Source organism: Onychomys torridus, chromosome 19, assembly GCF_903995425.1.
Source record: "Onychomys torridus chromosome 19, mOncTor1.1, whole genome shotgun sequence".
NCBI lineage: Eukaryota > Metazoa > Chordata > Mammalia > Rodentia > Cricetidae > Onychomys > Onychomys torridus.
The window spans coordinates 27,116,782-27,131,476 of NC_050461.1; the positions used below are offsets into that span (position 1 = coordinate 27,116,782).

Sequence of the window (14,695 nt, forward strand, 5' to 3'; positions counted from 1 at the left end):
GAAGAACCATCTTCAAACACCAGTTAGAGAACTCCATAGATTCATAATCACCTAAGCTCCTACAATCACCGTAATAGAAACCGAGAAAGATGCCCTGGGTTTGTTTAGAATCTCATAACGATTTCTCTCCCCTTCAACTCTCAACTTACCTAACAGACATGCTACTGCAGATCATAAACATTTGAGAAATAAATATCACAACTTAGAAACTACAGGTAGACAGTATGCCTCAGATGTACTCACATTTTTGAATTCTGGAAAGGACGATTATGATGGGGAATCACGTTAAATACTTTCGGGGAGGGGCGTAACATAGCTTTTCTTTTACAACAGAATATTGGAAGCTGCTGCAGCTTTTGTTACTGGAGTTCATAACAAGACATTTTGCTAACTGAAGCAACACAATGTACTCTGAACCATGTGCAGGACCTAGGAAGGTGGCCACCACTTACTATTCCACCCCTACTCCATGGGAGGGCACACCTCCACTACCTCTGTGAGAGAATGTGGCAACCTTTCACTGCGCTGATTCAAGTCCATTCATTCTTGGGACTCTGGGCAGACATTTTCAGCACGTCTTCATACAATGAAAGTTAATTTAAGAGACCATCTCTTTTCACAGAAAACTAACAGTATAAAATTTTTACATTATTCCATCAAACAAAAGGAGGTTATCAAGGCCACATTTCAGATCACCACAAATAATAGAAAGACCTCATTTAATGGTTCCTAGCTGGAAAGGATTTTCATCTCCACCAAACATCTCCTTTAATAGATAAGGAAATCAAGGCCCAGAGAGGCCACTGATATTGAAGCCCATCACAATTAACTAGGTTACAAGGGTAGAAATGAGGTGAGAATTCCAGCCCTGGTCTCCTGTACCATCACATGTTATTCTCTTCCCTCAATAAAAGTAGCATCTGTTCACATGACTAAGCATGTATGGCCTCATCATGGAGTCACAATTCTTCCTGTTTACTTGTGTTTTTACTACGGTTGGCAAAAGATGAGTAGTTTTTGAAGTAATAGCCAATTACACACACACATATATATATACACACATATATGTATGTATGTGTAATACATATAAATATATGTATATATACACATATACATAAAGTCTTTGAAGTAATAACCAATTTTGATAGACATATATATATGTATATGTATATGTATATGTATATGTATATGTATATGTATATGTATATGTAGATAGATAGATAGATAGATAGATAGATAGATAGGCAGGCATGCAGGCAGACAGATATGGACCAGTCAGTCTTAAGTGGTTAACTGCTACATATTACTACTATAAAAACGTTTTATTAAAGGGGCTGTTAAGATGGTTCAGTGAATAAGAACATTTGTTGCTCTTCCAGAGAATCTGGGTTCAATTTCCAGCATCCACAGACCAGCTAACAACTATCTGTAACATCAGTACGGGGAATGCAATGCCCTCTTCTGGCCTCTTCTGGAACCCAGCATGCATGTGGTCCACAGAAATACATAAAGTCAAAACAAGCCTAGTTTGGGGTACACACCTTTAATCTCAACACTTAGGAAGCAGAGGAAGGCAAGTTTACGTGAGTTCAAGCTAGCATAGTCTACGTAGTGAGCCCTAGGCCAGGCAAGACAATATAATGGGACCCTGTCTACGGAAATTACAAAGGCAAAACACCCATACAATAGTTATTTCATTAAAAAATGTTTTCTCTGAAAACATCACTCAACTATGTAAATGGTATATTGTAGTATCTTCTTGGGTATAAAGAGTAACTTGAGAGAACAACATTAAGGAGGTTTGTGTGGTGATATAAAAAATGCTGAACAGCTTTTTAATAAGTAAGGTGAACTTGTGCATGGCTGGAGAACCACACAACGCCAATGTCAAATTTGGAAATAAAGACACAAAATCACCTTCTGTGGCCAATACAGAGTCTAAAGAGGGGACGAGTAAATAAAACAGAGAAAAACTTCCAAAGAGCATTTTTTCTATCATTATTGCTTGAAAATTGACAGGAGGAAAATTTCAAGAAACCATAATGAAATGAGCCAGTCCACAGAATAGGAAACAACAAAAATGTACAGTATTTTGACTGTAGCCCACTCGGACCAGCACGGTCTAGAAAGTCTTTGTTGCCACAAGGCAGCTGGTGTCTGTGGATACAAAACCCTTTTTATTTCCATGTCACATTAAATCCTGGAGCATAGAACCAGTGGCAGACTGCGGAACCATTTCTGGTTCCCAAGAACAGACTATTGGTCTTGTAGCTAATACCAACTATCAACCAATGTTCCCATTGTAATGGAAAAATAAGAATGAGGCAGAATGATTAGAAAATACGTCTGAAATTCTTTCTTAAACCACTTACTTTGGTAGACTGAGAGATAAAGAGAAAAAGGCCTTAGCATTTAGTCCATAAGACAGACTGTCCATTATACGCTATGCTCCCTGGGATAAAGTATCATAGTTCCCGATGTATAGATGGGAAGAATTAGCATCATGAGAGAAAGGAAGAGAGCCTTTTATCCTTTTCAAATTTGGGCCCAAAAGAGCATATTATAATGACTACAAATCAAATAAATTACAAAAGTAGTGACAAGTGGATTGACATAATATGATGTACACCTGTGGTCACATCTAATAGGATTGATACAGGACTCAGGTGACACCCAAACACCTTGCATAATGCTAGACATTATACTACATTTGCATTTAATGATGATGCACTATAACTATCATCCCTAAATACCTGGATGCTAGTTAAGTATCAGTAATGCTAATTTCATGACACTGAAGAATACAGTAAAATAAGTCCCCCTTATCTGTGCCCAAGAGACAAATTTAACTTTTAATGTTTTGTCTTTAAGAAATCTACTGGCATTCCCAGGGATTGCAAATGCTAAACAAACCAAATCCCTTTCCTTAGTGTGATGTAGACAGAAGCAGACTATCAGCAGATCAGAAGTTGGGAAAGCACTTGCCTCCCAGGCCTGAGAAGCTATGTGTAGAACATCTGCACCAACATCAAGGGGGCTGTGGCAGCACATGTCTCAAGTGCTAACACTGGAGAGGAAAAGGCAGGTGGAGACCTGGGGCTCACCAGCCAGTCAGTCCAGCCTAATGTGGAAAGCGCAGGCTCAGTGAGAGACCTTGTCTCCAAATAATGCAGAGAGCAATTAAAGACAGCATCCAATGTCTACATCCAGCTTCCAAAAACATGTACACATATGGACTTCTGCCTCTACATACACCAACTTGAATATATACATACATACACACACACACACACACACACACACACACACACACACACAGGATAGTTGGTGTAGTCCAGATGATAAAGATATTATTACAACTACCTTTAAATCTTCAGCTAAATGGGCATCTTTTCTAGCTCTAGTCTCCCAGTTTTAGGACTGCCTCTGGCACACATGGCCCACCGTGCCCCCTCCCAGCACCTAAGAGAGACAGCAAGACTTTCAATCCTTCCTCTGAAGGCAAAATAATTCCATGCTGTACAGATCATTCACTGATGCTTTTGAAGCTTCAGGACATGTGCGTTTCCCCAACATGTATGTCAAACCACAATCCAGTCACTGAGGATTTATTCAGGGTTTCACATGTACAAGGCAGATGTCCAAATGTCAGCTCTACAATGAACTCCCAAACACAAACTTGTGAAAAAGAGAAAGAAAAAGAGAAAACCACTTACACAGCTTCCCTTCCATGTACCCTCTTGAAATGCTCAGAATACTTTCTTAAACTGAGTGTCTGTCAGTCCGTATCAGACTGCTATTGTCTTAGTTGTTTTTCAAAATATTTATTATGAAAACTTAGTTTTACTTCTTTTTCCATGGTCCAGAGAAGCCTAAGAATCATGAGGTGTTACTAGACACCAATACCAGTATCAATTAATTATACACCTTGACATTTTTTTTGTCAGATTATTTAAAAGTGAAGTGTGTGTTATGAATCTCTAGATAGCCAAATAAATCTGAGTCATACAAATTGCCTTTCCACAAGCACAGGGGGCAGAGAGGAGAGGGAGAGTGTGTATGACAACCACAAACAGCACAATGATGGTTTTTACCCAAGTGAACCCGCTAGCGCAGTCGCTAATGGGGTCTTACCTGCAGCCATAATTTGTTATGCACAGCATCTCTCCCTGTAGCAATGCACTGAAATGTAGCATTCTGCCCTGCGTTGACCTCCACATCACCCAGACGGAGGAAGTGAGGAGATTTGTCTGTAAAAATAAGAGGAGAAATACACGTTTTATTCACACACAAAAAAAACACGTTATGCTACTTTTCCACAACAGAACCTTGTCCTCATTGTGCCTACATTTGACTAGCACTCACATCCAGAGAAAATGTGACTTTCCCTTCCTCTAGAAGACACCATTTCCGCTCTTACATGCCGTTCCTATTACTTGTCATACATATCAACTCGTTTTTCCTAGAGATAGATCTGTGCAGAGTGAAAACTAGATGTTTACTACTGACAGCTGCTCTAGCATGGGTTAGTGATTATAAAAGTTATGTTCAAGGAAGCCAAAAAGACTAAAAAGGTAGATATCAGTCTAATGAAAACCAGAATGGATCAAGACCCCTACCATTCTGATAGCTACATGGTCACTTAACTATTGACCCACAATTCAACCAACTGAATCACCATTCTTTCAGGTTTTCAAACTTTAGTAGCTGTTTATCAGAAAAAAGAACATTTTTGTTTATTAAAAATGGTATATCTCCTTCCTGCTTGCTTATCGTCATGGGAACATTGGGGAAAAGAACCTTCAGACCAACAAAAGTGATGTCTGTAGCCATGGAGCATTCCCATGTGACTTGACTGTCAAATCAGTGCACACTACTATTTCCTTTTAAATCTGAAGCCCACTCCATGTTTACTACCGAAGGAAAAAGTGCGCAGCAAAGCTAGGCCCCGGGGAAGTTAAACAATAGTAAAATGTGTCTTGAAGAACCATACCACACTGAGTCTGCTATTGCAGTGGCAAACATCAATTACTTTATTCTCAAAACTCTTTCTTTGCCATTTGACAGTTAAAATGGAGCCATGTAGGAGCAGACAGAAATACAGTATACTTATGCTGTGCAGTAAGTGAGCTTGCTAAGCCAACTTGAACTTGGAGTGGGATCACGTTGTTACCTTTCTGAGCGTAGAACACACAGGATAAACAATTTGATCTTTGCAACCTCTTTTTCTAGGACCTTCCCTTCAGCTGGATCTCAAGGGGAAGAAAACCAAGCAAACATACAAAAACAAAAAACAAACAAAAAAACAAAAGACAAAACACTTGAGCAAGACCAACATGGACCAAAATGAACTCTAGTCCAGCATCACCACAAAACGGACCAAAAATGCAAATCCACAGGTCTCTGCATAGACATAATTATCAGGGGGAGAAGAGGCAACCTCCATGGTCCTCACTGTTAACAAGATATAATCACTAAGCAGAGGTACAAGCCTTGCCCCTGACATGTTGACCTCATCGAGATGCCCCATCGTGGAGGACTATGAAGCACAAATGTCCTTGTACACAGGACCTGTCATATTTTGTTGCTACGAAATCCTATCATGAAGAAAGTCTGAGCTGCTGTCTGGAACTTCTTCCTGGCCCTATTGAATGCTTGCAATAACTGTTTTGGGGAATGTAAGTACAAACTGAAGTATGAGGTTTGCAAAACAATCAGCACTCATTCAAGGGCCTCACAGAACTATGTCCATAAAGCCAGATTTGTTTTAACACTTTATTTGATGCTGATGAACTCAGATATTTAAGATGATAATAAAAAAAATAGACCTAAGTCTGGAAGAAAATTAAATTAATTCTCATTTCTCAAGGGATAAACTTAGTAGGTCAGACACCTTAGACAGCTTTTTATTTCCACTGTTATTGAGCTCAGATTTGTCACTTGTCTCTGTGTTCCTAGAGAATGGTAAAATACCCCCAAGGTTCAAAAAGGCCTAGTGTAATTGTGTCTGCACTTACACTTTGTTATCACTAATTAAAAACAAATGAAAGAATCGTCTCATACATGTAGTTACAAGTCTGGAAAATACTTGATTTCAAAAGTCTATTTCAGTGCTCCTTCCATGAAGCTGGGGATTAACAACAAAATGGATGACAATGACCAGGCAATAAACAATCAAGGGTCACTGCCAATCCAAGACATGTGTTGAAAAGACACAGAAAAATACAACTCTTCATCCAAACCTACCGCAAGGATAACTCAGGACTTGGATGTCGTCAATGGCAATATAACCGTTTCTCCCTCCTGAGACTTCAGCTTCAAATATTACCTGTCAGGAAGAAATGGAAAGCATTTACAACAGTCACTTTTAAAGAATGTCCACAGGATAAGATAGCTATAATGCCCTAAAAGGAAATTTGATTTTTTTTTTCTACTAGGAACTTTCAACTATATCTCATACGTACTTTGATTTCCTCTTTCTTTCTTTCTTTTTTTTTTTTTTTTTTAAATTTTCTTTTGGTTTTTCGAAACAAGGCTTCCCAGTGTAGCCTTGGCTGTCCTAGAATCGGCTCTGTCAATGAGGCTGGTCTCTAACTCAGAGAGCACCTCCTGCCTCTGCCTCCTGAGTGCAGGGATTAAAGAAGTGTACCTCCTCCATCCTGCTTATACTTTGATTTCTTAAACCTTCTGCATGTAACCAAAGTAAAGTTTGGGGAGTAGCTAACCGACTGAGTTAGCACAGCTCCAATATGCTTAAGTACGTACCAAGGAGTGTTGAGAACTATCATGATAACTTACCAGTTAGGTACAGAAGCTTGCCTTTCAACAGTTCCAAATTATCAGTCCTCAGTAAAAATAGATGCTGTGTCCAAATACAGGGTCCTATCATAGAGTTTTATTGAAATATATATATATATATATGTGTGTGTGTGTGTGTGTGTGTGTGTGTGTGTGTGTAAAAAAGCTACATGAAGTATCTTCTTTTAAACTAATGTGTTGTACAGCAATTTTCCAAAAGAAAACAGATTTAGCATTCAGCAATTCAATTTTCTATTTGATTCTTTTATTCCAGGAGATAAACAGATTATCTGTGGAGTACTCGGCAAAGCACTTTAGGAAATGTGATGGGAAGTTATGTGTAAAGTAACAATGTAATATAAAATGAAGCTAACAAAAAAAAAAAAAAATGGCCATTAGGTGAGAAATAATCCAGAAGGAGCAGACACGCAGTTTTCTAGTAGCTGTGGCAGAACTTACATGAGACTCCAAAGGGAAAAAAGCAATAGTTATATTGAAACGGACAAGACAAAGGATGCTGATCCAGTAAGTGTAGAGAAATACAGATGATGTCAATGATTCCTAGCACAGACTACCAGCTGAAGGATGTAATCAGGAACCTAGTCAGAAGAGTAATAAAGACCGATATGCAAACCTGAAGTACCGAGTACACCTTATCATTTCAAATTTGTTTTCTCTGAGACACTTGCATGGGGGGGATGGTTAGACCTAACTGGAGAGCTCTGAGGAAGACTGCGTGAATCTAAAGGAAAGGAACAGAATGGGAAGGAAGTGGACTATCTTCTTAAGAGTTAAATGGATGGCAAGATGGCGGGGTAAGATAAGGGAAGAGAAGAAAGCCGCTGGAATGGAAGACCAGATTGACAAGGGGCTAGCAGAAGTCAGAAGCAGGGCCAAGTCCTGCCTAGGGAGAAGGAGAAGCACCCAGGGGGTTCAGCCATGTCAGTGCTGGCGAAGACTGAACAGCAAAGGTCAGGAAACTTAGAATAGCCAGAATACGGCAGGTATCTGTGCATCTAATAGACACAGACTTGAGAGCAAGGATGCTTTCTGATATCATCTGCTGCTCTCCAGCTGTTTTCTCCCTTGTAAGGGAGACTCTCATGAATTCTAGAACCAGGCTGTGGTTCTGGTAATGTAAACACTGAGCATCTCTGATGGGAGACAGTGAAAGCCACGGAGCTTGAAGAGGTTGTGTAAAAGCTAAAGAGCAAATTGCAGATTTGGGATTTTAAAATAAAAGACTGTAGGAAATAACTTCTAATACAGGAGAAAGTCCAGCAAAAATGAAATTTAGAAATAACTGTTGGTAATAGTCATTGGTAGTGTTCTGGTAACCTCGGCCAGATCAGTCTTACTGTACCAGAGGAAGAGAAGTGTCTCTGATGAGACCAGTGATAGCTTTCACTGAATACTAACTCTATAAAAGGCAGTGTTATAAACGGCTATGGATGTGCCTGCTCTGCATGGCAGGTAGTAGGTAGGTAGGTAGGTAGGTAGGAAGACAAACAGACAAGTAGATTGTAAGTAGAGCGAAAAAGAGATGGAGAGATACATGGATACATAGATAAATGTATACATGGATACACACATAAATAGGATAGATAGATAGATAGATAGATAGATAGATAGATAGATAGATAGATAGAGATGATTGATAGATAGATAGATAGATACATACATACATACATGCATACACACATACACACAGAGATACACACATACATAGATACATATATAGATACATAGGTGTTAGATATAGATAGATGATAGATAGATAGATAGATAGATAGATAGATAGGCAGACAGATATATAGATAGAATGCACAGGAGCTAAAGTTTAGGAGCCCAGAAATATTGGGGAGGGGACAGAAAGACTATAAAAGCCATAGGATCAGGGAGTTTGCTGTGAGACAGCATCTCCTAGAAATGCTAGCAGCTATACCCTAAAGACTGCCTAAGGATGCGCTGAACATGGAAAACCACAATAGACATGCCAGTGTGGAGGAAGGAGAGACCACTAGGCCTTAACTCAACACAAAGAACTACGGGCAACTAAGGGATGCTGAGGGCGGGAGAAACAGTCCTCACTGGGAAAGAGCCACCAACTGATTCCAATACCAAATAATCATGTCTGAAACATGCCTACACACAGCACTACACAGTCTGAATGGGTTATATTCAGGAATATATGTATATACATAATCATATACCAACCTGAAAACAATTAATGAAAAGAGAGGCCGTGATTTGAAAAAGCAAAGTTTGAGCGAAGAAAGCAAAATTTGAAAAGAAAGGGCATATGGGGAGGTTTAGAAGAAGAAAGGGGAAGGAGAAATGATGTGATTATATTATTATGTAGCATCAATCTTAAAGGTACTTATTAATAAAGTCAAACCTGAGGCCAGTTAACAGGGTGAACGCTGGAAGATCAGAGAAGCAGAACAAGCCATAGCTACCTCACCTCGGCAGTTCCTCAGCTGATCCTGTTTCCTCAGACTGGAAGCCTCTCAGTCCTCATCCAGAATGGATCTCAGCTGAACTCACAGCCTGAAAGCTTAACCTGCTAAAAGTTTCTAGTTTCTATTCTTCATGCCTTATATACAGTCCTGCTTTCTGCCATCACTCCTTGGGATTAAAGGCTCACTTGGGATTAAAGGTGTGTGTTACCCTGCTTGGATGTTTCCAATGTGGCCTTGAACTCACAGAGATCCAGAGGGATTTCTGCTGGAATGCTAGGATTAAAGGTGTGTGTGCCACCATTTTCTAGCCTCTGTATCTAGTGGCTGCTCTGTGCCCTGACCCCAGATAAGTTTATTAGGGTGCACAATATTTTAGGGAACACAATACCACCACATTATTATCTCAAAAATAATCAAAAAATTATTACTTCTACAAACACAAAGGGTATATGCACAATTTTCCACAACTTCATTTTGAAAAAGAGTTAAGAACAGGCAGAGACCAATGAACTGAGAATGCACCAGGCCAACCAGCCTTCAGTGGACTTCAGTTAAAATCATCAAATAATGCCCTGATGTGAAGAAGTCAACAGGTCCAGATGATGTCACTTAAATAGAATTTAGGCTTTAGTTTTGGCTGATAGTCTAAATTTCTGAATACACTCAAATTGTAAGATCAGGGTCTCTTGAATTAGCACACTGGTGAGATATTAGGGGGCAGAATGTCAGAGTTTTTAACATTAAACCCTTCCCATTCTTCCATCATATTACTACATCTGCCGAAAGCCAATAAAAATGGAGAAAAAAAAATAGGTGGAGACATGTGGTTCCTCGTTATTTCATCCACTCCCATCACAAACTCTCCTGATTAGTCTTTTCTATTCCCAAGTTGTCCTTGGTGTCTACAGATTTTACTGAAACAAATGAAATTGAAAAGAGAAAGTGGTTTAAGAGGAGAAAAAAAGTGCTTCCGGAGAGAAAGATGGCTGATTCATGAACAGAAAAATGGGGGTAATCGTGGAAGGTGTCCTCACATGCACACGCTTCTCCCTTCAATATGAAACAGGAGTGCAACCACACTATTTGCTAGAGACCTGAACAAGGGTTTGGTGCCAACTAGGGAAGAGAATGTAAAAACTTAAATAACGTTTGGCTGATGCATTGATGGGAGAGGATGCTTTCTTCAGGATGAAAAGCCTACACTAGACCCCAAGCTCTCCTAGTTTTCAGATCTTCAGGAAATCACAGAAATTAGAGACTCGCAGACACAGAATATAGATATTATAGGTTTATAATATAGCATTTATGATTAAGTTTACATAGTGATGTATGGAAAGTGTGATTGGTGTAACTATGTATTGGTGTGATGACTGTGGAAACAGACCCCGGGAGAATGTTTCATTTGCTTAAATGTTTCAAAGAAAGGAATTATCCAAGGAAAAGGTAATAATAGTGATTTTTTAAAACACATTTTAATAAATAAAGCACATGTCCCTGAACAGCTAATCACTGTGGCTATTTGAGTTTGTTCTGGTAGGAACCAATTCAAGTATTTTAACTCCTTGACATATCTTAATGTTGCTTTAGAATTCTCCAACTTTCCTCGTTCCCCATAAATGTGACTTTAAACAAGATTACTACACCCTTGAGGAAAACTTATTTGTTCACTTAAATTGAGGGTTTATTCAGGACAATAAATTTAGGCCTGGATTCAAAAGGAGGCAACATGATTGGCTCTTCATTAAAGGGGGGAAAGGGTAAGTTTTCTTTCTTGCAACCTCATTTTCTCTGCTAAGTGCTGTCTTTGCCTCATTAACGGAAGCTTGGAGAAATTTCTGAGCTCGGGTTCCTTGACTGCTAAAGTCGGACTCAGCGCTATCACCTCACAGAGCCATCACCTTGTGAGGCTCTTCTGTCCAGTCAGGGGAAACGAATCCCAGCAGTTTAATTACGAAGCTTGCTGAGGCTAATCTTTGGGTCAGAGCTGATGCTGGGTGTCAAGTGGTTGACCTGGGCTTCCGGGAAGGAGAGAGTAATAGAAGGCAGAGCAGATGGCAATTTTAACCCGTCCATGGAGGCACCCTGGGAACAGGGTGCAAGGGTTCTGCCTTTATGGGCTGTTTCTACTCCACTCCATTACCTGAGACACGGAAGGTGCTGGTTCTAATCAAATTTCTGCTAATCCAGCAACATTCCTGGATTATTAGCTAAATAAATGAAGTTGAAGTAAAGTGGTATTCCCTGCAGAACCAGGACAATTTCGTCCTCTGGCAAATGGAATGGACTCAGAGGAGGAAACATCATGAGCGCCGAATTTGGTATCACCAAGCTTGCCTCTAGTGGTTGGTCTGCTGTCCTGTGTCACTCAAGAAATGACTGGAATATGGGACTATGTAGCTTCACCTGGACACCTCTGAGCTTGCTTATTGTGGGAGCCTGTGTTCAGGTTCCTCGTGGCTTTACCCAGCAGGTCCGCATAGAGGATGATTAGGACCACAGGCCTGAGTGCAGGTGTCTGAGATGGTCTGCACTTGGCTGTGTTGGGGGAGGAGGTCTTTTGCTCAATCTCTTGGCATCTCTATAAATACCCTGGGGCAGAGACAGTCAGGGCCCGTTGGAATAGGTTCCAGGCCCTCTCGAGGCTATTCTTTATTTTCTATCTGTTTATCTTTGCACTATAAATCCTTCTATCTAATATTTCCTGCTGCTCACACTCAAGAAAACTGTGGGGAACTGTGGGGTTGGTGGGTAAACGCCCCACAAAATGGCGCCCTGAACAGGGACTAAAGAAAAAAAGGGGGGCCTCCCATAGCTTATAAAACAAAATCCCTGTAAACAATCAATGATCTAAGTAAAACTACAAAACAAAGTATAAGATGCCATGCAAGGTACTATGGGTACTAGAGAAATGAGAAAAACATTCACTCTTAATTTTCTTTCACTATATCCTAGTGCTAAAAACTCCCAAGTCAGATACATATTGAGTTCAATATTCTTTAATTATCATTTCAAATCAGATAAAAACATATATAAATTAACTTGTATAGCTTTAGCTCGAATAAAATTTAAACTTCAGTTTCCTCTCCTCAAAAAGGAACTATTAATATCCACCTCATAGCTTTGGGAAGGATTAACTCAGATAATGAATATGAAACAGCACAGACCCTGGCCCACAGAGACTCCTGTAGGAAAAGCGCCATCGTGTTCATCTTGGGGGAGAGCACCCATTAAAGAAAAATGCATGAAAATCAAATTTCCTCCAATTCCTGTCTCCCTCTCCTCAAAACATGAAGTACACAGCCAATTTCCAAAGAATATAAAATAATTTGCTTTTTCATTCCCATAAACCTTCTTAAATCTGTGGTTTTGTGATTTCAACTTTCAAACAGTAAACTGTGCTAATTGTATAATAATATTTTTTTTGTTTTTGTTTTATTTTGGTTTTTTGTTTTTTGTTTTTGGTTTTTTGAGACAGGGTTTCTCTGTGTAGCTTTGCCCCTGTCCTGAAACTCCTTTTGTAGCCCAGGCTGGCCTTGAATTCACAGAAATCTGCTTGGCCCTGCCTCCTGAGTGTTGGAATTAAAGGCGTGCACCACCACTGCCCGGCTTCACATAAACAATTAATAGGAATCAGATGTTTCTCTTCATTTATAAAAGGGCAGACTTCAATAATGACTAAGGTAGTCACCTGAAATCCATACAAATGTCACTAAGATTGCAGCTCCGATGACAGAAGTTTTCAGCAGAGTACGTATTTCCTGTACCTCTCATCACAAAGGCAAATCATCTTTCTCTCTCTCCCTCCCCCCCTCTCTCTGTGTGTGTGTGTGTGTGTGTGTGTGTGTGTGTGTGTGTGTTATACCATTTTTATAAACAATTTAATTATTATCACAGTGCTGACTTCTCTTTCTTATGTGTGCTTCAATACACGAATATTTGTATTGTGGTTGTTTTCTTTTTGAGAAATACATAGTCTTACCAGGTAGCCTAGACTCATCTCAAAGTAGTTACATGGCCCAGAATGGCCTCGAACTTACAATCATTCTGTTTCAGCTTCCCAGTACTGGGATTCTTCATGTGAACAAGAACATTATCACCCCTCAAGTTCTTCAGGCAAGAACTTCTTCCCTCTTCTCCTGTCCTTGCTACCTTGATGGGATTGAGGAGTGTGTGAGAAGGTCGGGGATTGGAAAGCGCTGTAATTATGTAAAGACGTAAAAGGAAACCCTGGCTTGGGGGGAAGGAGAGTTCTGTGTCAGAAAGAAACAATATTGTTCAAGCACTAGGTAAAGGGGATTGAAAGCATTCTGTTGTTTATGCCCCTGCAGCCAAAGGGTCAAAACAAGAGCCTAACTGTGTAGGTGGTGGAACTGAATCCATGCTGAGCCATGACCACAAATGCATTGAGGGAGAAGGTCTATGACATTCTACAGCACTAGTTCTAGACCTATAGGTCATGACCCCTTTGCCAGTCAAAAGGCCATCTGTCTATGAGATATTTACATTATGATTCATAACAGTAGCAGAATTACTGCTATGAAGTAGCGATGAAAATAATTCTGTGACTTGGGGTCACTACAAGATGAAGAACTGTATTAAAGGGTCACAACATTAGGAAGGTTGAGAACCACTGCTCTATAGGAAGCCTGAATATTCCAGACAGGAATTTGAGGAAGGATCCAAGAATAGATGGGATCAACGGAAAAGCTTTGGTTTGTTTCAAGATGAGAAATACTTAAACACAGTTGTATGTTAATGGAGATGATTCATCGTGATAGGAAATATCTGAGGACACCACTGTGAAGATGGATAATGGCATCACATCAGATGGGGTCTACACTTTAACTTGAGAGATACTTTCGGATTTGTGGGTAAAGGCGAATCTACAATCTGACCGTAATTTTCTCAGTTTTTACCAAAGGAAGAAGGGTGGAAGTTTAAAACTCATGAAATGATGGAGAAAAGAGGAGAATGAGAAAAAAGCTAAAGAAAAGAATGCAGCACGTGAGATTTCTAGTGTGATTATAGCATTAACTGAAACTGATGGCTGTGAATACCTATCAATCAAAATATACCATGTGGTATCATTGTTAGCATCATTTGTGTGGGTGTAAGACTCCCCAAAAGTGGCTACAGTAAAAATAAACAAAGATTTATTTAAAATGTGAGATGCATAAGGAAATCACAATAAAATCAAACTTTAATATGAGTCGATGAATTGACAAATGACAGACAGCTAGTTTGAAGGCTGAGGTTGGCTCCTACGAGGGTGCTGGGATATCTACGTATGACTACTAGAGTCGAAGCAGCAGCATTGTAGGTACATGGGAAGTTAGGACCAAGGTAAGATTATTGTAAAATTCACTTAGCCAAAGCTAGCTGGTTCTCAGCAAACCCTAGCAATCCTCCTGTCTCCACCCCACAGGGCCCTGGAG

At 39.8% G+C, this 14,695-nt stretch overlaps 1 protein-coding gene across 13 annotated transcripts in view; it reads right to left on the minus strand.

Annotated features, from left to right (window-relative positions):
• Ptprk (protein tyrosine phosphatase receptor type K) overlaps nt 1-14,695 on the minus strand; it is a 537,197-nt gene that overhangs the window by 256,538 nt on the left and 265,964 nt on the right. For all 13 annotated transcript variants that reach the window (XM_036168740.1, XM_036168743.1, XM_036168741.1 and 10 more), the window contains exons 4-5: nt 6,247-6,328; nt 4,135-4,250 (exon numbers count right to left, since the gene is read on the minus strand). In XM_036168740.1, coding sequence (XP_036024633.1) covers nt 4,135-4,250; nt 6,247-6,328 — 198 coding nt within the window. The remainder of the gene's footprint in view (nt 1-4,134; nt 4,251-6,246; nt 6,329-14,695) is intronic.